This window comes from Nothoprocta perdicaria, unplaced genomic scaffold, assembly GCF_003342845.1.
Source record: "Nothoprocta perdicaria isolate Ctin4 unplaced genomic scaffold, notPer1 scaffold_69, whole genome shotgun sequence".
NCBI classification, from domain to species: Eukaryota; Metazoa; Chordata; class Aves; order Tinamiformes; family Tinamidae; genus Nothoprocta; species Nothoprocta perdicaria.
In genome coordinates this window covers 1,432,956-1,453,308 of record NW_020455965.1, presented here as the reverse complement: position 1 = coordinate 1,453,308, position 20,353 = coordinate 1,432,956, and the positions used below count along the sequence as shown (strand labels likewise).

The window sequence follows — 20,353 nt, the reverse complement described above, 5'->3', positions numbered from 1 at the left end:
CCCTACCTCTTAATTCCCCCCATCCCCTTTTTTTAACGTGTGTATAGTCTAATTATTTAATACAAAATGCAAGAATAAATGACACTGCTACCTTTTAGTAAATATGCTAAAATTATGGAATTGTCAAGATCATGCATGGCGCATGTTTGGTTTCAGTCTTGAACAATCAGATGAAAATCAACAGTGTGAAGGGATTTTTTTTTTCCATTTTTTCAGAATTTTAATTTCTGGTATTAGGAATTGGGAAATTATCCCGTTTAGAAAATGGGACATATGACTGTAAGGACAGATGTAATGTTTCATCCCAGTTTTCTTATGTGATAGCCCATGGACCACAAGGTGAGGAAAGATGTTTGGGAAAAACCACTCAAGCTTTTGGGCCGTGTCTGCAGATCCCATCGTCAGTCCTTCGTATTCAACATGGTGAAAACTGTTTCTGTGAGCCAGGGAAAATACCTGTTCACCCTCCTACCTTTGCTAGGACAACTGGATTCTTGTCTTTCCTTTCATGACTTCTTAGCATTGCAGGAGCAGTATCTTTACAGTAAATCTAGCAGTGTTTATTTATTTACATAGATACTTGCTTTATTTTATGCACAGTGCAGCGACTGGTTTTACTTACAGGTGACTGCAGTGGCTTTTTGCCCCTCGGTAGATATTTATTTGCCTCCTGTGTGTGCAGAACCACACGCTGCACTAAAAAGCAACGTGAGATCGTTGGGGGCTGCGCCGGTCTCGACGGGCCGGGGTTTGTGTGACTGAGAAGTCCCTTCTTCCCGGCGCCGCGGGGAGACTCGGTGCTGCTCTCCGCTCCCCACACGGGTTGGAGCCGCATCCAGGAAGATATTTCTTGGCTTTGGCCACCCCAAGAGAAGCAGGACTTGTATCTCCTTCTGAATAAGGAGGGGAAAAGACTTCGGAAGACCATCAGAAATGTTCTGAAGAGCTCAGTTATTGCATAGTACCCTTCGTGGGAGCTGCAGTCTCATTTACCATTGCCGTGGAAGCAGCAAGACATAAGGCAGTAAGATCAGATGAGTCCTCCAAGGCTGCTTCCAAGGCTTGTGACACCATGACATTGACGTTTGGGGACTTTCTGTAGATACAAATTTTGGAAACAGATCAACAGACTTGATCATTGTTAAAATAACTATATTTTCCAGAGTTGTACATCTCTTTTCTTTTCCTTGAATCATAAAAGTAGCAACTTGAAAAAAAAACCCCAAAGTCCACAAAGCTTTGGCAGGCTTTTCCTGGTAGCTCCACGGTAAGAAGGTCTTACCTCGCTGGGCCTGAGGGCCGAGCAAGTGCGGAGGCCCTTTCCTGTAGGCATCGTTGTTGCATGGAGAATGAAGGGCCCCAAACATTGTGGAAAGCAGGGGGTTTAATGTGGAAAAGATGTATCCATTGGAGCTAATCCGAAGGAGCCGGGGAAAACTGCTGGCACTTCCACTGCTACTTCAAAGTAGCTCCTTTGTTCAAGAAAGAAGCTCTTAATCCAACATATTCTTGCTTGAGAATTGTGCGCGTTGGCACCCAGTTACACCCAGTTACACACAGGCACTAACGAGACTTTCAAATTAACTTTTTGAGATAGTAATTTCTCTTGCAGGCTGCAGCCTGAGCGTTGCCCATGCTGCCCATTCCCCCCTATGGAGAGCATGGGAGGTAATACTTTGCATAGGATCTATTCACTCACATTCTCCCTGTGGAGGGCACGGGAGGTCATAGCTTGAATAGGAGCTATTCCCCTGCCACCCTCCTGGAGGAGGAGGAGGAAGGGCCGGTGGGTGAAGCAGGGCCATGTCTCATCGCTCCCGCTACAGCTCTGTCCTGCAGCTTGTTCCTGCTGCCTCTTTCCGTGGCTGATGTCACGGATACCAAGTTCCAAACCTTCTGGTAAACCCAAGAAACTCACTGGATTTTTTTAAGCACATTCAGAAACTTTAGAGTTAAGGCAGTGCAATGAAGTTTAAAATACAACTCGTGTGTTACAGGATTCCTTAGTTACTTCCTCACCCCCTGTTTCTGTCGTAGGAGCGGGGCCTCACGCATTGCATGAGATGGAGCCTTTTTTCTGTCTTTCATAAATGCAAAAACTTCCGAGTTCGCTATGTTGCTCTGCTCGCCGCCTGGGGAGTGCATTTTTCTGTGCTGCATTAGAGAGGTTGACTGCATCTGAGCGCTTGGTGGGCAGAATCACTGAAATAATCACTGACATATTACCCCTAGCACTTGGGCACAGCTCAGGTGCCTTCAGGACTGCTTTCAAAATGCACCTGCCCGAATCCTAAAGACTGCAGCACTAACTGGTATCCTGATGTGTTACGGGGGAGACATCTGAATGCTGAAGTCTTGGGCTATCAATAAAATAAAATAAAAAATCTGGTTGCAGATTTCCCTTCTTTTTTATTACCCTTCCCTTCCTTTTTTTTTTTCTTTTTTTTTTTTTTCTTTTTTATCCTTCTCTCCTCCACCCATGCACCCACACCTAGCAAGGCTGCCATTAGTTAACCCTGGTTCTCCTGAGAAATATGAGATGAACTATGAAAGGAGAGAGGAGTGCCCGTTACGTGACTGTGAGAGGCGGTGCTGAACACAGCAAGCTTTGAAAGAAGACTCAAAATAGTTCTCTGAAATCGAAATAATTTTTTACCTTTAAATATTTAAATTGCCAATTGATTTTTATGACAAGCTATAATGAAGCCTAATTTTGTGCTGCACTAATTTTAGTGAATAAAATATTCAGGAGGTACAGAGTTCAAAGGAAAAGTCAAAGCACTGCTCAAAGTGAAGTCACTAGCTAAGAGCAAGAAGCTGGAGTTCGCAAAAGTGATAAATGAGCTTCTGACTTCAGAAAGTCCTGCAGGTGCGGGAAGAATGTTTGATTCTTCCCAAATTATGTAGTTTAGCTCATGTCTATAAATAACATTTGAAAAGTTGATGAGTATGGAAGAGGCAGGAGAGTTCTGATACCTTCTTAAAAAGTTATTGATAGGCTGAGTTTTCCTAATTTAAATTTATCTAGGACATAGTTATGGGAAAAAAACCAAAACATGAGCTACTCAAGGTGATAACAATTTCTTACTCTTGCTCTATTATGAGTTTAATAAAACTTTATTTTTTTAGGAATGGAAAATGTTTATTCATTTTTGAAGTTTAATGTTAGTTTCTTTTAAAGTTGTTGGCCTATATTATTACAACTTTCATTAAAATGCAGATTATAAGAAGTTTTAGGTAAAAAGGAAATGTTCCAGCAAATGTGAAAATCAGTTGCTGTAACATGGAAATTAAAAAAAAAAAAAAAAAAGACCCTGACGCAAATAGTTGCTTAAATGCTTATATGATGCTTGGTCTAATGTAGTGTCAAGGTCCTGTATTAATTGCAGATTAACTAAAGGCTGATGTGTCTGAATGACTCCCTGCCATAGTGAGGGTCAGCTTTCCTTTAGGAAAAGAACAAACAAGTGCATAAACAAGATACAATTAAGATGGGTCTGCAAAGCATAATCACGGGTCGGCATCACTAACTCTTAAGAGATATTTTAAATCAGATTTGTGACCTTTTAGATCTGTCCTGGCAGCAAGGAAAAGCAGAGATCTTTCTGCTTCCAAAACCCGTGTTTTTTGAAGGGAGTGAGAGCTCGTGGTAGTTTGTGCTGAGGAAGTTTTGAGCAAAAAGTCCTCTCTGTACCAGATATTTCTGCACACTGTTTAAAACCCATTTAGCAGGAGCAAATTGCGCACCTAAGCTGCTTCCTGCTGTGTCCCGGTGCCAAACAAGCTCTGCGGCCTTGCTGGCGTGCACGGGGGCTGAAGCTGAGTTCCTCCTTTGCTGCCTTTTGTCAGAAAACTTGAAAACGTAGCAATAAATATGACATAGAGATTGGGCTTAGTGTACATGCTTTACTGTCCTCCCATAGTCTGCAAGGTGCTTTTATTCTCTTAAGACTGTAATACAGGCAGAATATCCTCAGCATATCAGTCAGAGCATCACATAATAACACACAGGATCCCGAACCCCCCTGGATCTTCTGCCCTGGGATGTTTCTCCGTCATGCCCTGCTGTTTCCTTCCTTACCAGCTGCTGTTCTGCTGTTTCTTCATTTTCTCACGCTGTGGGCAGATCGTGCGGTGTCTCAAACCGCTCTCCTTACATTCACATTACATGAGCGTCGTCTTCACATTTCCAGCTGTGGTTCTCGGGGGCCTGTGACCGTAGGGCCCCCTCCCAGCAGAGCTCAGAGCAATAATGATTTTTTGGAGCGTTCCCTCTCAATTTCTGTCCTCGACAGAGCCGGCGCAGTAGCTCGGAGCCACTAAGCGCTTCCATTACTAGACTTTTCCCAAGGAAAATTGCTTTAATTTGTTGACATAGAGAAAATATCTTCCCTCTTTCACTTGGACACTGCTGGCAAGGTGTTGATCTCCAGATAGAACCTTCCCTACCACCTGCCCCCGCGAAGCAGGGAGCTGCTGCTCAGAGCTCGGCCGCGGCTCAAGGCCCATTCTTGTAATCTCGGCTGCTGGCAAATTGTGGAGAATTTTCTGCCCAGACCATTTTCACCTTCCCCATTTTGTTAATGGATCCAGGGCTTCCAGGAGGGCAGCTCTGGGGGATGTTTGCTGTTAGAAATGCCCTTCTCCAAATTCTGCTTCTAATTTTAGGAAGCCACATTCCTTCTTTTAAACTTTTGGGCGGTGAAACTGTAAAAGGACAAGTTACTCCTCAGCGAATGTTGTGGAGCACAATAATACACTTCTATAAATACCAAGACTACAATAGGTTAGACAAGTGAAAATCCTGTTGGGAAATGTAACCCTCTATGGGCCTTCTGCAGTAGATGGGCAAATATTTGGATTAGGAAGGTTTTTTAGAGGCCTTTTCTCAATGATGGTGCTTTATGTTCACGTCTCTTCTGGATCGCTACCTCTGGGGCTCCCAGCATAAGCCAAGGAGGGCTGTAAGCATCTGTGTGGGATGGAGCTGCCATCCCGCCCTTCCCTCCCACCTGCCTTCTGAGGACATGGAAAAACCAATCTGGTCCGTTCGGATCGTTACCCGTGAGCTGCACCCGGCTGTATGGAACTAGGGCATCTCCTTGCAGCTAGATCTTATCGTTCTTATCTTAAGTACATGCCTGAGAGCGGGGATTGAGCTGAGAAGCTGCCCTGCCTGTCAGGGATTGGGTGCTATAGATGTATAGAAACGCACGGGCAGGTGGGACGTTGCTCCTATGGCTATCAAGTTTAAAGAGGAGATACGATTTCTTGTCCTTCCCAACTGAGGCTTTGCAGATATGCGATGCTGGCGCTTTTGTGCAATTACAGGTTTTTACAGCAAAGTGCAATTACAGGATTTGCCTTTGCAAAGCCCATTCCTGAGCACGCAGCTGGCAGCCAGTTTCGCTCTCTGAAACTTAGCAAACAGCAAAGCAGAATCCATATAAGCTGTAGATAAAGATTTTGTGTATTTTTTTCCCTAACCACCCAAAATAACGAGCTCAAATAGGATAAGATTGTTTTGGGCTTCCAATCCCCTTGCTTTTTGTGGTGGAAAGCACTAATGCGGCGGCCCGCGAGCGCAGGCCCGGCTGCTGCACATATGGGCTGTGCATGTCTCCTGGAGACAGGCCTGGAAAGGCCGAGCCTCCCAGGTATGGGATAGTGTTTTGCATTAGAAAAGCGCGTGGGGGAAGATAGAAGAGCCCAGGCTGTGCAGCGCTGTCCGCACTAATCTTTCAAACAAAAGCGCCCTGGCCGTGTGTTGTCAAAGGGAACGACGCTGCTGTTTTATTTTGCCTTTGTTCGCAGGCACAGAGAGTCTTTTGCTCTGCGGACGACTGCTGACACGGTGCCATAAAACCAGCCCCGAGTCGAATACTTGGTACTTTCCCAATTTTGCATCTAAGCCTGGCAACTGCGTGGCCAGGCTCTGTGCCCTTGCTTATGTGCCCAGCAAATCACTCGTGTTCATTTTCTGAGAGATATTATGCTTCAAACCGTGGGTTTGGTGTCTGCCTTTCCTCCACATTAACATCAGTTCAGACTCAGGCTGTATCTATCAAGTAGTTTTATGGGTGACTTGTGTGTCCGAGACTCAGAGACGCATTAAATGACCCGAAAAGGGAGGATGGCATTTAAAGAAGGAGGAAGCGCCTGCCGTATAGGGCTGCTCTGTGCTGCTCTCCAGCTGAACAGATGGTGCTGGGAGCAGTGGAAGGGTGAGGAAGCTGGTTTGGAAGCTCGTGGGAGATCCTGGGAGGCTGCAGGAGGCGGCACAGGGCTCCCTTATTGCGTGTGATACCCCTACTGACAAGGAGAGGAGAGGAGAGGAGAGGAGAGGAGAGGAGAGGAGAGGAGAGGAAGCGGCAGCAGCGTTTTGGGTTGCGGGTGGAAAACGTGGTGCAGGGAGCGGGGGAGGATCTCTGATATTCCCAGCGCTTGCTGCTGGTTGGCAAGGCTAAGCAGCCCGGGTCACGCTCAGCCTCCTGTTCTCGCCGTCCAAGCTCAGCTGCGGGGTTTTGCTTTTTGTTTTCACAAATGCTATCCCTATTTTGTGCCGTTTGGTGCTGTGGGCCTTCTCAGCTGCTATTTTGTTCTGACATATAGTTGGCAGCATGTCGGGGTGGAGAATTCCTTTTTGTCCGTGTGCGTCCTGCGTAAGGCCCTAGCAGTGGTGCTGAATTAATAGCGATTTCCAAGGAACGTAAATACTTTCATCCCTTAAATTCAAGAGGAATGCAGAGGAAGTGGTCTACTTATTGATAACTCCCAGTGATGGAAAATATTAAATCCAGCCGAGCTCGGGGAGGCCTTTTGGCAGAGCCTACCACCCTGAGCTGCGGGAAGGGCATCTCTGCTGCCGCCCTGCCCAGCGTTTGGATGATCTTCAGCCAAAGGCGCTGCTGGAATTTGCCATCCCCTAAAAGGCTTCAGTTTCCCTTCCGATATCCTGGAGATTGCCTCAGTTCCGTGACAGCTCCAGGGCTGCAAGATGGTGCTTTTAATCACGGCTGCAACAGCATCCAGCGGCCGTGTCCCTCTGTGCTACGTGTGTTACAGATTCCGTGTGCGCAGAGTGGATCCTGGAAGGTGTTGGAGGGGTTTCCGCTGCTTCATCGGCTGTCACGGTCTGAGCTGCACGAGATAGTCCCAGAATGAGCGTCTGCATAGGGCAGAGGTGGAATGTGTTAACTAAGCAGCAGAGTTTGTTTAAAGCAGTAATATTTGGGGGTGGGAGGGAGAGGACGAGTATTCACTTTTTTGGCTCTCAGTTTTTATTTCAAAAGGAAAGGGTGTGAAATAAGTGAGCAACATTTGTACTGCTTACTCATCTTGAAAATTTATAGGCAATACAAAAATAAATGTAGCTATTTTTCTTCTAGTCTTATTCTCAGAGCTCCTTTGTTTCTAGATCATTAATTTACAGTTCTGATTTAGCCTTTCCAGCAGGTAGGAAACCCAAAAAGTCATATATATCGTAGTGTGCTCTCTAACTATTAGTATTTGCTGTTTTTCCTTTATTCTAGGCTCAACAAAATTAATATTTAAATCATACTTACTGGTAAACAGCATGCACATCCTCTCCTTGGCTCTCTTTCAGATGTTTCTTCACATTTGGCTAAGTTCAGATACTAAGATGCTGAAAAACTGGAGGACGCTCTGGAAGCAGATTAATCATCTGACTCAGTATTGTCTTGCAGTTTGCCACAGGAGATCTTTCCAATCTATGAGATCATGGATTAGCTGCTTGGAAAAGTAAGAGCGAGGCCTGGGGAACATTCCCTTTTTGGATGGCGGGTTCCCTTGCAACCTGCGGGATCGCAGTGCTGCATTGAGGGAGGAATGCTGGCCCTTGGCCGGCCTTGCCCCCGAGTTGGGGCTGCTGCAAAGCAGGGGATGGCGACGGGAACCTCCTCCATCCTCCTGCACCTGGGCGGTGTGGGTGGCATTTGTCTCCTCGCATGTAGGTGTTTGTGTCAGATGGTGATTTAGGGTTTCGTGCTACTGCATAAAGAGGAACACTTGCTGCACGTGGTTCTTTTCAGATTTCCAAAGGGGAATTGCATAGATTTCATTTTACCAAATTCACCTTTCCTTTCAGCTGATGCAGAAGGAGGCAGTGGCAAATCCTGGTGCAGATGCTGTGGGTGGGGGCGGCGCGGGGTCTGCGGCTCTGCCCATGGGCAGGGCTGGGGACCGCGGCTGCTGCTACATTCATTGCCCAACAGATAAGGCCTCCGAGCAAGTTGTTAGGATCTACAGTCTCCTTTATGTACTTCAGATACACGAGCACCTGCGGCTTTCAAGGCAGCTGGATTGTAAAGACGTCCCTCACCAATCTAAATATATTGACACTGTTAAAAATTGTTATTGGCTCTAAGGACACAAAAAGTAACGCGCATTGACACAGTGATGCTCTTCTTATACTGTAAAACTGTGCAGTAAAATTTGTTGCTATTACTGTGCACTTCTAACCCCTCAGGTTTCCTTTTCCAAGTGCACTCTGTATGTCCTTGGATTTGCACGGAGACATTTGAGGCCTTTGCACTGCTAATATAAGAGCTTCTCTTGAAGTTGCTGTGACTTGAGCTGTAAAATCAAGACATGCTTGTGATGGAGCTGCCCTGCGCCTGACTCTGTGGATGGTATGAGCTGAAATGCAGCCCCAGACTCGGGCCTCGTGGCCCTTCTTAATCCTGCCCAGCCGCCTCGCTCCGTCCCCGCTGGCTGAGGCTCCTGCCCGCAGAACGTGCTGGGCGTCTGAGAAAATGCATAACTGGCTGCTATAACATGTGTAGACACTTTTAATATTGGCTTGGGAACAAGAAGAAGAGGATGGGTCTAAATCACCTCGCAAATGTTTATGAAAGTCTTCACAAATTTTCTTCTTTGCTGTGAAGAAGACCATTATCCCGCAGAAACAACTCACAGTTTAGACTAACCGTCCAGCTTTTTCTCTTGTGGGCAGACTAGATAAAGTCTGTTATGACTATCTCTTTTGTTTGTCTATATAAGCTTTTTGTTAGTTTATATAATTATTCTATTTTTCCTTTCTTTGTGAACATCCCACTTTGGTGATTTGTGTGTGTTTAAGCTGTGACTTTATTGCTGAATGGGTTCTGATCTAATGCTCGCAGCCACGGGAACCTTTCATCTTCTACCTGCCGAATCTCATTGAGAGCTGGTGGAAACACGTTCTCCTCCGCACATTTGGGAGGCAACCGGACCGACCAAGGTTAGGGCAAATAGATGGGATGGGGACGGTGCCCCGTTTGCTGCTGCTGCATCAGGAGGGCCAGGAGCGGCCACGGTGACAGCTGGGAGAGCGGAGGGAAAGAGCGCTCCGCATCCCGCTGATTATTAGGAGCAGCTTCCAGAGGGACTATAAATAAACCAGGGCCACTGATCTACTACTTGAAGCTTTGTATTTGAGAAAAAAATCCAGTCTTTCTACCCTTAAAACCAATGAAATCATCACTGTAGTGACGGTGTTTTCTTTTGTAACAGGGGCTTGGTCATCTTAACACCAGCTGGTTTATTTTTCCCCTTGGGTTTCATTCTGTGTGTCTTGGGAGACGGCGCCTTTTCGTTGCCTCCTTTCCGAAGGGAGCGATGCCGCTGCCACGTTGAGTTTGGCACAACGGTGGACATTACAATTTGCCTCGTGTTGGTCAAACCCAGCGCTCGATCTGGTTGCCTATTGTCCGGGGTGCTAATCCGTGTTATTTCCAGCCGAGTTAAAGTGTAAAGTCATTAGAGCAGCGTGGGCCTTTTGTTTGCCCGAGGAGAGGTTAAGTTCGACAGGCAGCTCATACCGCTGCCAACGCGTCTGCTAATCTTATTTTGGGGATTAATTACCTGCAACAGCTGCAGGACAGATTTCTGGGGCTGAACAGAACTGCGATTGTGCCAGAGTTTTGCAAAGCCCTGAGGTTGTGTCATCGGGAAAGTTATTCAGCGTTTTGCGGGAACTCGAGTTCTGGTTTAGCTTGTCAGACCCACAAACACATATTACCATTCTGTTCAGCATAAAAACTTGAATACTCTAAGGTGGATGGTTTAAGAGGATGCTCTGGAAAGTCCCGGGGCAGAAGTAACTCGTTATTCAGCTGCGTGAGCCTGCAGTTGGTCCTGGGATGTCAGCGTTGCTGTGACCGGGGTTTGAAGTTGTCCTGGATTCAGCAGTTTGTACCGCGCAGAGCGGGGCCGGGAAGCCAAAGGCAGCTCAGGGACAGATCTTGAAAACAACTTGTGTTTGGGAGGACTGGAGACAAACGAAGGGGTTTCTTTGTTTGGTTTCTTTATTTTTAAAAGCAAATTTGCCCACTGATGTTTCTGATCGAAAATTTGGACAGTGTAAACATTTTTCAGCATTATTTTAAATGCATTCAGATGCCCAAACTGTTATTTTCTTGTTGAAGCACTTTTAGTTTTAAAATCCAACACGGGTTATTATGCACAATCCATTTGCCTTTTATTTTATATCCTCATACTTGTGAAGTGCAGAGCACTGGTGTGCAGTGGAAGGGATCAGGAACACAGGAAAGGAAAACAAGTCCCAGCCTCCTTGAGAAGAGAGGGCTGGCTTTGGCTGGCAGAAGAAAGATGTGCAATGGGCTTCCTTCAGGAATGAGAGAGAAATAAATGATCGTGGTCACTAACAGAAATATCCCTTTTTATAAAATGCAATTTATTAAATCTTCAAAGGAAAGCTATAATCCAGACTAAAATCCAGACATCACTATCTTGATGTGATCTGGTAGGTCAACTTTTTTTCAAACTAGCTAATCAGATAGAACATTACAATTCTCTTTTAAAAGTGTAGGACTTTTTTTGTGCTCTATAGACACTAACTTCAACGTCTTTGGGGTTGTTTTTGTCCTCCTTTACCCTCTTTATTTTTCCCCTACCATAGTATTGCAAAAAATTATGAAGTTTTTATTTGATAGAAAATGGAGCAAACCAAAAGTACCTGCATAGAAAAAATATTCTTATTACCAGTTTTGATCAGAAAGACTGCATAGTCCTGGGCAGTGAGTTGCCATCTTTAAATCTCTGTGGGTTGTTTCCAGATAACGGGTGAACTGTGGGCACTGTCATGTCCCTCTGAGGCTTTGCAGGCTAAGGGTGCAGTTTTCAAGTAATACTGATAATTCTGGGTATATTTAATTTTCTTATTTCAATGCAGGGGAGTTTTCTCTTAGGAAGTTACGCGGATACTTTGGGGCTTACAGATTAGTTTGTGTTAAGATCTTTTGCTCCCGTGTTTGGGCAGTGCTCAAAAAAAGTTTATACCTATCTGTGGATGATATATCTCTAATAATTTCATTCCAACACACAAATGAGGAAGAAAATCTAGCAGGGTGTGCAGCGTGTCAGACAGCAGAGCTCTGTGTACTCTGGCATGGGCAATTCTGCAGATACAGAGAGAGAGTCGATGCCTGAACTGTGGTGGTTCAATCACTGCAGACTGCAACAGAGGAATAACTGAGAGTGGATTTGATTAACAGAAAGTCCTGAAGGCAGCTTCCTCATTTTCACCTTTTTTTTTTCTCTCTATTTCTTTCTCTTTTTCTCCAATCTCTTTTCTCTTTGATCACTTTCCTCTTCCAGAAGTCATCAGCCGTGGAAAAAAAAAGAAAAAAGTTTTCACCTGCAATCCCTTATGGATAATCATAAGGAAATACCTTACCTTGGAGATAATGTGTTTTTCCTGCTGTTTTGTGTAGATGACAGTGCCTCTGCTGCAAGCAGTATGGAGGTAACGGATCGCATTGCTTCCCTGGAGCAGCGTGTCCAGATGCAGGAGGATGACATCCAGCTGCTGAAATCCGCCCTTGCTGACGTGGTTCGACGCTTGAATATAACGGAGGAACAACAGGCCATGCAGAACAAGAAAGGACCTACCAAAGGTTTGCATTTCAGATATAAGTGATATTAGGGATTGCACTGAACATTTTGTATATTAAAGTAGGTCATCGTTTATATTTCTGGAATGCTCAGAAACATCAAATAAAACTCAAAAATGAAAATTTAAATTTAAGGTGTGAAGGAGAACATATGAACATCTGAGTGGTGTAACTCGTGAAGCCTCCCAAGGTCACAATTAACCATGACCCAGGGAGGCATTTACATACCCTAGTGCTTAAGGTCTTTTCTGCATTTAGCCATGGCTTGGTCACATAACATATACACTTAGCAAAATCAATTTTTGAGAAACATGTCACCTTCTGTGGGTGAAAACTCACTTTTGTGGCACCTGTTGCCCCTCCAGTGCCTGTGTTGTGGTGCACGTGTACTGCAGAGCGCATGCTGTTGGATCCTGTCCTCAGGAATGCGCCTGTTTGTAGGAAAATCAGACAAGTTCGAGTTGGACATGGAGCACTTCACAGGAGTGAAGGTTCACTGAGAACCAGTTAATGTGTTTTCAGGTAGTACATGGTGCTTGAAAGCAGCAGAAAGGCATGAAGTCCAGCATGCTGCACCCAGCAGAAAGGCATGAAGTCCTTTTCTGTAGTCTCAGAAGTAGCAGTTACGGCAAGCTGGATGTGGAAAGAAAGTGTGGGTGAGGTGATAGGCTCCTCAGTGTCTAAATCACAAAGTTTCTTTTGGGGACCTGATTGATATTAATTAAGAAATTTTTTAAAAATTTATTTTGGTAAGGTGATATGTAATTATCTTATGTAATTATTAGTTATGGCTACATAATTTTCTCAAAGCTGAAAGTTAGGACTTCTTTCCAGGTGGGTTATAGGTTTGTGACTTTGTGCCACATTTATTTTTAGACATTGCTTAAATAGATTAGATAAGCAACTACTTATTAACTTACTGAATTATGACTCTGTTTTAATATTTTGTGTCTGGAAATGAGAAGAATAGAAAAAGGAGGACAGATTTATCCAGTCAGATTGGTTGATTTTATATCATGTTAGCTTTTGGACAGAAGATGAGTGAATGTCTGTGGTCTTGTTTTCCCACGCTCTGCCTTTCTTCTTATATTCTCATCTTGTCCTTGCCTGTTTGATTTCAAAAGACATTTAAAATACCAGATTTATATCAGTTAAATAGTACTGAAGATAGTCTTCACTGTGATAATATGCCACACCAAAAGTGATTGTGCAAGGAACTAAGAGGCCTTATGTTGCCTGTAAAATAAGTATCATCTAATGCATGGAGGAAATAAAGCCTAATAATTATTATCAAATTGTAAACAAATTGTTGTTCTTGCCTGCCAACTACTTAGCCAAACACAGAGCCAAATTTTCATGGACTTTGAAGAGCTGGATCCTAACTCAGGAAATGCTTTCTTCATTGTGACAGATCTTTAAGGCTATAGTTCAATGTACTTAAAAAAAAAAAAACAAGAAGAACACAATAAGCAACAAGCTGTTATTATAAGCCTGTGCCTCTGCCTTCTGCTCAAGGGGGAGGGCAGGGGGCTGTGTTTGCTTTTGTGTGGGGGAAATTAAGAGTGGGTGAAATTTTACACTGCTAATGCAATGGAGGGCTGCAAATCACCTCCACCCTTCATCCTCTACCGACTGCAGAAACGAGTCCTCATAAATGCTGCCTAAATGCAACTCATTTGTGGAAGCAAGTGCCACTGCAAATATTAATGCAAATAATTTAATTATTTCAGTTGTTCTGTGAGCGTAGGTCACCCTTGTTTGCTATATTAAACCCATCCTGTAACAAAACCAAGTAAGTATCTGGATCTTTTATTTCTCTTAGTGGATTTTGCTCAGGCCCACGTGTTGCAGGGCCCCTTTTTCTCGTTGTGGGCACAAGGACTTTAAACCCGAGGTGCCCCTGGGCTTCGCTCAGCCTCGGCCCCGCTGCTGCAGGGCGCTCTCATACCCAGCAGCGCTCGAGCTGCTTTCTGCCCGGGGGGCATTTAAAGGCCAGGCCCACGTTTAGCACGGGGCCCATGTTTAGCACAAGAATCTGGCCCACGTCTTCAGAGGAACTCACGTCTTCAAGCAGAGCGTGGGCCGTGTCCTTCAGGGTGGCAAATGCCTGGCTGTGCAAGTGGGCAGGAGGTTTCAAGTCCGGAACAAGAAACTGGATGGGACAAAACCCTCCAGTCTCTTAGCACTAAATATCTAAAACTGATGAGGCTGAAGGCTTGCAAGCATCTAGTGAAACGGCTCTTGAGCCCTTTTTCAGGTCGTCCCCAGGTCTTGCTCTGACCTCAGCTGAGCAGCTTGGGAGAGCGGGAGCTGCTGCTCTGCGAGCTCCTGCACCAGTGCTGCTTTTTACCCTTAATTCCGCTACTTTGTGCAGCTGAGGGCAGCTTCCCGCCTCGATTTACTTCTGTTTGTTGTTCTTTCCTGTTGCAATTTATTGGTTTGTTTGTAAACTTAACAGCCCTATTAATTCATAGATCAGAGTGTGATTAAAAAAGCTGCTGCTGAGACTGGTAAACATGTCAGTGCTACTGCCACAGGTAAGACCTTGAAGCAAAAAATCCCTTGCAAAATAAGTGTTACTGACCAAGCCATAATGTGAATGCATTTGAGTTACTGACATCCACTGCTTCTAACAGCAACGGCGTGTTTGGAGTTGTCTGAGTGTCACGCTGGCTGCCACCGACAGAAAGTAGCTCTTGTAAATGAAACTAAATTGCTCCAGGGCAAATAGTGGATTCATCAAAGAATTTATATATATAGGGTTTTTTTTCCTGTGTGCCATGGAATAATTTTGTGTTGTTGCTTCCTGCACCATCTGATTGTGAGGTTAGATCCTAAAATTTTGGGTGCCAGAAGCAGGAATCCTGCTCTGACATTGGATCTGAAATGGACCCTCTGATGGCCATTAAAAGTTGCAGGTTTATTACTGGCTGCTTTGCTTTAATAATGGGAGAAGAGTGAACAAATTCTAGCTAGTTTCCTCCAGCTACAGTTTACAGTTTAGCACAGACTTATTTTTTATATGATTATAGAAAAGGAAAAATATTCTAATTGCTTATTAGCTATATTTTATTGTTATTATCTTTAATGATAGATTTGCTTCATAATCTCAGAGCCTCATGAAAGTTTTCTGTGATACAGAAATCACATTAGGAGCCAGTCTACCAGCTGCTCAACAGTAGCTGTCTGTGATATACAGCAGAATCGCTGTTCATATATATGCCTTAATTATGGCATTGGACCCTTTATGGCATCCAGCAGGAACTGTAGAAAGAATTTAACTTGAAAGAATGAACACTTAAGGAGTTGATGTGGTCCTGATATCTGAATCCCTTTAAGCAAAAAGTTTTAGTAAATAAGTTTTAGATATTTTGACTTCATGCATAAACTGTAAAGACAATGCTGGTCTGTTCAAACAGATCATGGAAACTGGGGCTAGAAGGCACCTCAGGAGCTCATTTAAGTCTTGTTTAGCTTGTCCTAAAGCTTTCCATAAAATTAGAAACCTTCTGCTCTTTCAGTCATTGGCAAGAGTGTCATAGCCTAACCTGTAGTCCAATTCCAAAGTGTATGTTGTTTACTGAGAAAATCTCAAGCATGGCACAGGCCTTCACGTTTCACAGAATCACACAACAGATGAAGCTGGAATGAATTTCTGGACATATTCTAACCCAAATCCCCGGCCTAGCTCAAGCAGGGCCAGCTAGAGCACATTGCCCAGGGTCACGTCCAGGTGAGTTTTGAAGATCTCCAGAGAAGGAGACTCCACAACCTCTCTGGGCAACCTCCTGCACTGCTCTATCAGCCTCACAGTAAAGAACACCTTGCTCGTATTCAGATAGAGCTTTCTGTGTTAGGAAGTTGTTGTGTTTTGTCTTCATTTTGATCAGGATCTGAAAACTTGAGGTCAACAAGTCAATAAATGTTTACAATCCTGTACTACAATGAGAAGTTATCGTAGTATAACCTTAAACCATAAGCAGTTGTTAGCTTTTTAGAGTGGTTATTCTCATCCATCTGTTTCCAAGGAATGTTTCAGAGGTCTTGTTTCTGACATCCTCTTGAATTTCAGTGAATATTTAAGTCACTGGCCTTAAGTAACGTATGGCTTCTGCCTTCTTTTGCACTTTATTTCTCTTTACCAGGAGACTTCTGGTATCTTTACCAAGGCAGGTTCAGTCCAGTTTCAGGTGACATCGAAAGCTTTGGTTTTCTTCTCTGTTACAGAGAGCACTAGCCATGTTCCCAGCTGTGTTTCAGGCTGCGTTTCATTATAGCTTTCCTGTCTGTAGCCACTGCTTGCTGTTTTAACCACTGTTTGTTTTGTGCAGCCAATTTCTAATGTACTTGAATGCAACTTCTCAGTTGTTCTAGTGCTCCTTCCGTGTGTGATACGTGTGATAAGCACCGGAGCCAACACTGGGTGAGGAGAACACAGGCAGATAAAGTCGGCTGAGTGTGCCCCTGCTTTGCCATGGATTTCAATGGCTTTTTCTGCCTAAAGGATAGAATTCCTACTTGTCAAGCATACACCCACATTCCTATTTCAGAGGAGGGGATTTTTGGTGGAGATGGGAAATAAGGATACTTTAATAGGTTATTTGCTTTTGTAAAATGTGCCAGAGCATTGAGAGGTAAAGAGCAGCTTGGATGGCAATGTGCCTTCACTTCTGGCTTTCTCTCTGAATGCTGCCTACATGGGCAACACACAGATACTCTTTTGGGCGAGCAGGATGTGTTTTGGTGGCAGCACCTGCCTTTGCATTTACCAGAGAGCTCACTGAGCTGGAATGGAGCTTTACAGACGAGCACAGGTTATAGAACTGGGTGCTTGAGCAATACGCAGATGACCTGGTGGATAAGATGATAGATGAAAATTATTTGAGGAATTCCACCCTTAGTGGAATTTGGCCGTGGTGAATCACAAGGGGCTGGCTGCACATGTGTTTTTAAATGTTACAATGTTCTATCCTTAAAAAAAAAAAAAGGAAAAAAAAGAAAAATAAAACCCATAACTTCATCATCTGCTTGTTTTTACAGCAAGACCACTGGTACCAACACTGCCTTTAAGGACTACTGTTAATAATGGAACTGTGTTACCAAAGAAACCAAGTGGCTCTTTACCTTCCCCATCAGGAACCAGGAAGGAAACTGTATCACCAGCAGCAAAAAGGTGCGCATATATTACAAATGTTCTTATGGTAAATGGAGAAAATAATATATTTCTTTTGTGGAACTTTTAGCTGTGCAGTTTTTCTCCCTTTCTAAATAGTGATCTAAACATTTAGTTCAGAAAGAAAATGAGGTGAAAGTAATTCTGAGACATTTAAAACTTCCTTAGTTTAATTAATCAAAATTTAAATTTAAATTTATTTCAGTAAATACTGAAAAAATATACAGTGCTTGGTCTACTGGTTTCTGTGTTACTTTCTTGTTAATACAGGCTAGCATATAGAGAATAACACATTTCGACTCTGTGCAAAATGATATGAAAAGTAGTGCAAATTTTCTTTTAATAGCTAATGAAAATTATTCTCAAGAAGGAGAATTCTGTGTTTAGCACATATCTATGCAGGTGAAAACATCCCTTTTTAGATATCTTACAGTTAAAGTGTTACTTAAGTTCTAAGCAACTCCAAAGTACTTAACAATCTCAGTCCTTGTGTGTGTGTGTGTGTGTATGTGTTCACCTATGTGTGTGTGTGATTATATATATATATTTAAAAGGAGTACATATGCATGTGTTTTATTCACACATCTAGGCTATAAAGAACATAGTGCCTTAGGTGAGCAAGTTCAGGTTACAGGTGACAGTTACTGTGGTGCTAATCTGCTCCACTGTATGCACGTAAAAGATAATAAAAAAACTGTGTGTGATTTCTTTTATATTTCCCTTGTTTTTGGCATCCTCAGCTTTTGTAGTGAGGCTGCTGTCAATTCCGAGGAAGGCAAGTTGTGGAGATGAGAGTATTAATTTGCTAAGATCTTTCTTTAAGCTAAGACATGTCTTTTTGTAAACAGGATTTCTCCTTAAACAGAAAAATGTTAACAGGATTTACCACTATATTTTACTGTTTTGAAGGGGATTGAATTAAAGAAGCTAAACTATGCAGGATTTGAACTGTAAAGCACTTTAGTTGTTTAAACCTTGCACAAATGAAACTGGGCTCCTATGAGCAGGCTACTGCAGCTGCAGGTTTGCTGCAGGCTTGGCCGAGTCAACCCTGAAGATAAGAGAAGGAAGGTAAATACTGTATAAGGTCTTATAATGTTATCAGAATTTAGAAGGTGGCTGAGAAAACCAGTCACTTACAAAGAAAAATTATTAGTGTTTAAAAGGAATTACTTTGTAAATGCAAAATTTTATGCAAATTTATTCTTTACAAATTATTTCCTTAACATTAATAAAACACCAGGTTTCATATGGTAGTTACAATAATAAAGAGAAGGCACCTTTCACCTCCGTGCAAAGGGCTTGATCCTGTTGGCTCACTCGCTCTTTGAGGTTCAACACAGGAGTCCTGGCAAATGTTTTGTTAAATGCACAGTGAAAATATGAGCAAATATTATTCCCTTCAAAGACTAAAATACTGTGTTGTTTGGATTTGATATACAGTTTTTCTTTATTAAGTAATTTTAAAGTATAATTCTGTGTCTTGCATATAAATAAGACTTTGAGAGGAATAGAGTGGGTTGTTAATCACTTCACCAGTGAGTCACTGGGAGAATCTGGGTTTTTTTGTAAATTATTCTCCGTTTTTAGTAGCTTTTGATAGAGCTATTTCTTAAAATAACCAATACGGTTTCTTCTATTTCTTGTAAATCATAATCCAAGTGAACAGTATTCAAACAGTTCAGTATTCAGAGATGATTCATTAAGTGTCCTGAATAGCTTACTTGCAAGTAGTCAAGTATATGAAATCATTATGTTGAGTGTTCATTACTATGAAATCATTATATCCATTCATACTTTTGGATTTATATTGGATCTTTTTACATTCAAGAACTGTAGGTATGTATACATATGACATAAATGGAAACACACTAGCAAGATAAAATAGTGTCATTTAAGTGACAGAACTTGTCTGTTTATGCTAAGAAACTTCACTTAGTGTTGACCTGTCCGTAGATGGTGCAGTTTTGAGCAAGTCTTATTTGGTTCTGATTTATTTTTAGTTCTGATATCTGCTAAAACAGTCATGTCTTTATAGTGCTTTTCCTATAGACTGATGCCAAAATATTTGCTACGTTGCAATGCAAGTGTTCTAGTAGTCCAAAACATATAAATGTAACATAACAGCTCTAAATTTTCTTAAATGTTCATAGCTTTAAAACTTAGATATTTACAAACACTTAACACTTACAAATAAATACTACAAAGAAATGACTTCTGATTTCTTCATTCTCTGACACTTCCACAGTTTTGGTTAGGAAGTGTGTGACAATCAATTGAATTAGAATGAACTTGTTCATTCAAACTGCTTGCTGTACACATTTATATAAATATATGCAAATAATCCCCCCAGGACTCAAGTGTGCAATCTATACTTTTCACTGCATAGAAATATGTATACTTATACATATGTCTCCAAATACCATCTAATTTCATACAATAGCTGTATTTAAATGTGTTGGTTGACTCCTTTGTACCCGCGGGCTGGTATCCTGCTTGCCCCCCTTGCTGGATTACCAAGAAGATGCGGTTCAGAGTTCACTACATTTTCTGATTTCCCATTTAATATTTGAAATGCAAATGGCTTCGGGCAGGAATATAAAATTGGAGGTGGTAAAAAAAGGCTTGAGGCTGAAATAGTGGAACTAGCAGGTTTTTATTCAAGTTCTGCCGCATACTCTCAGTGACCTTATGCAAATCCCTTAACCTCCATGCATATTGGTTTTCCATCTGTAAAGCCTGCATCATGGGGTAGCACGAGGCTGTTAGACGGGCTAATGTATTAATTAGAACCAGATCTTGCAAAGTGCTGAGCAACCTCAGCTGACTCTGGCTTTAATTAGAATTGAGGGCACTAACCCCCTTCAGTATTCAGTCTGTATAGCTGACACCCAAGGTAAGGGAGGGATGAAGGGCACCCACAGAGAGCGAAAGTACAAATAAAAAACGTAGGTCGGTTAGATTATAAATGTGTACAGTAATAATGCAGTGTAAGATAGAAAGCCTGGCAATTCTGTTGATACTAGGATCAGAAATTCTGTTTCAGCAACAACGTTGTTTGTTTTTTTGAAAAATACCTTGGTTAAAATTTGATTTTCCATTTGATATATTTAGTAGTTTTAGGCAGTAGAAGTCAAGAATTAGGCTGTGCATTTGGTACCATCTTTTTGAATAGTGCCATATTATCGTTCCATATTTTGTGCATAGAATAAGGATTGGAAACCCTCTTTGAGAATAGGATGAGCTTTGTGTATCACCAACAGAA

The 20,353-nt window shown here is 42.7% G+C and overlaps 1 protein-coding gene across 4 annotated transcripts in view; it reads left to right on the top strand.

Annotated features, from left to right (window-relative positions):
• EML1 (echinoderm microtubule associated protein like 1) overlaps window positions 1-20,353 on the top strand; it is a 113,037-nt gene that overhangs the window by 54,750 nt on the left and 37,934 nt on the right. For all 4 annotated transcript variants that reach the window (XM_026050423.1, XM_026050422.1, XM_026050421.1 and 1 more), the window contains exons 2-3: window positions 11,736-11,918; window positions 16,956-17,088. In XM_026050423.1, the coding sequence (XP_025906208.1) occupies window positions 11,736-11,918; window positions 16,956-17,088 (316 nt within the window). The remainder of the gene's footprint in view (window positions 1-11,735; window positions 11,919-16,955; window positions 17,089-20,353) is intronic.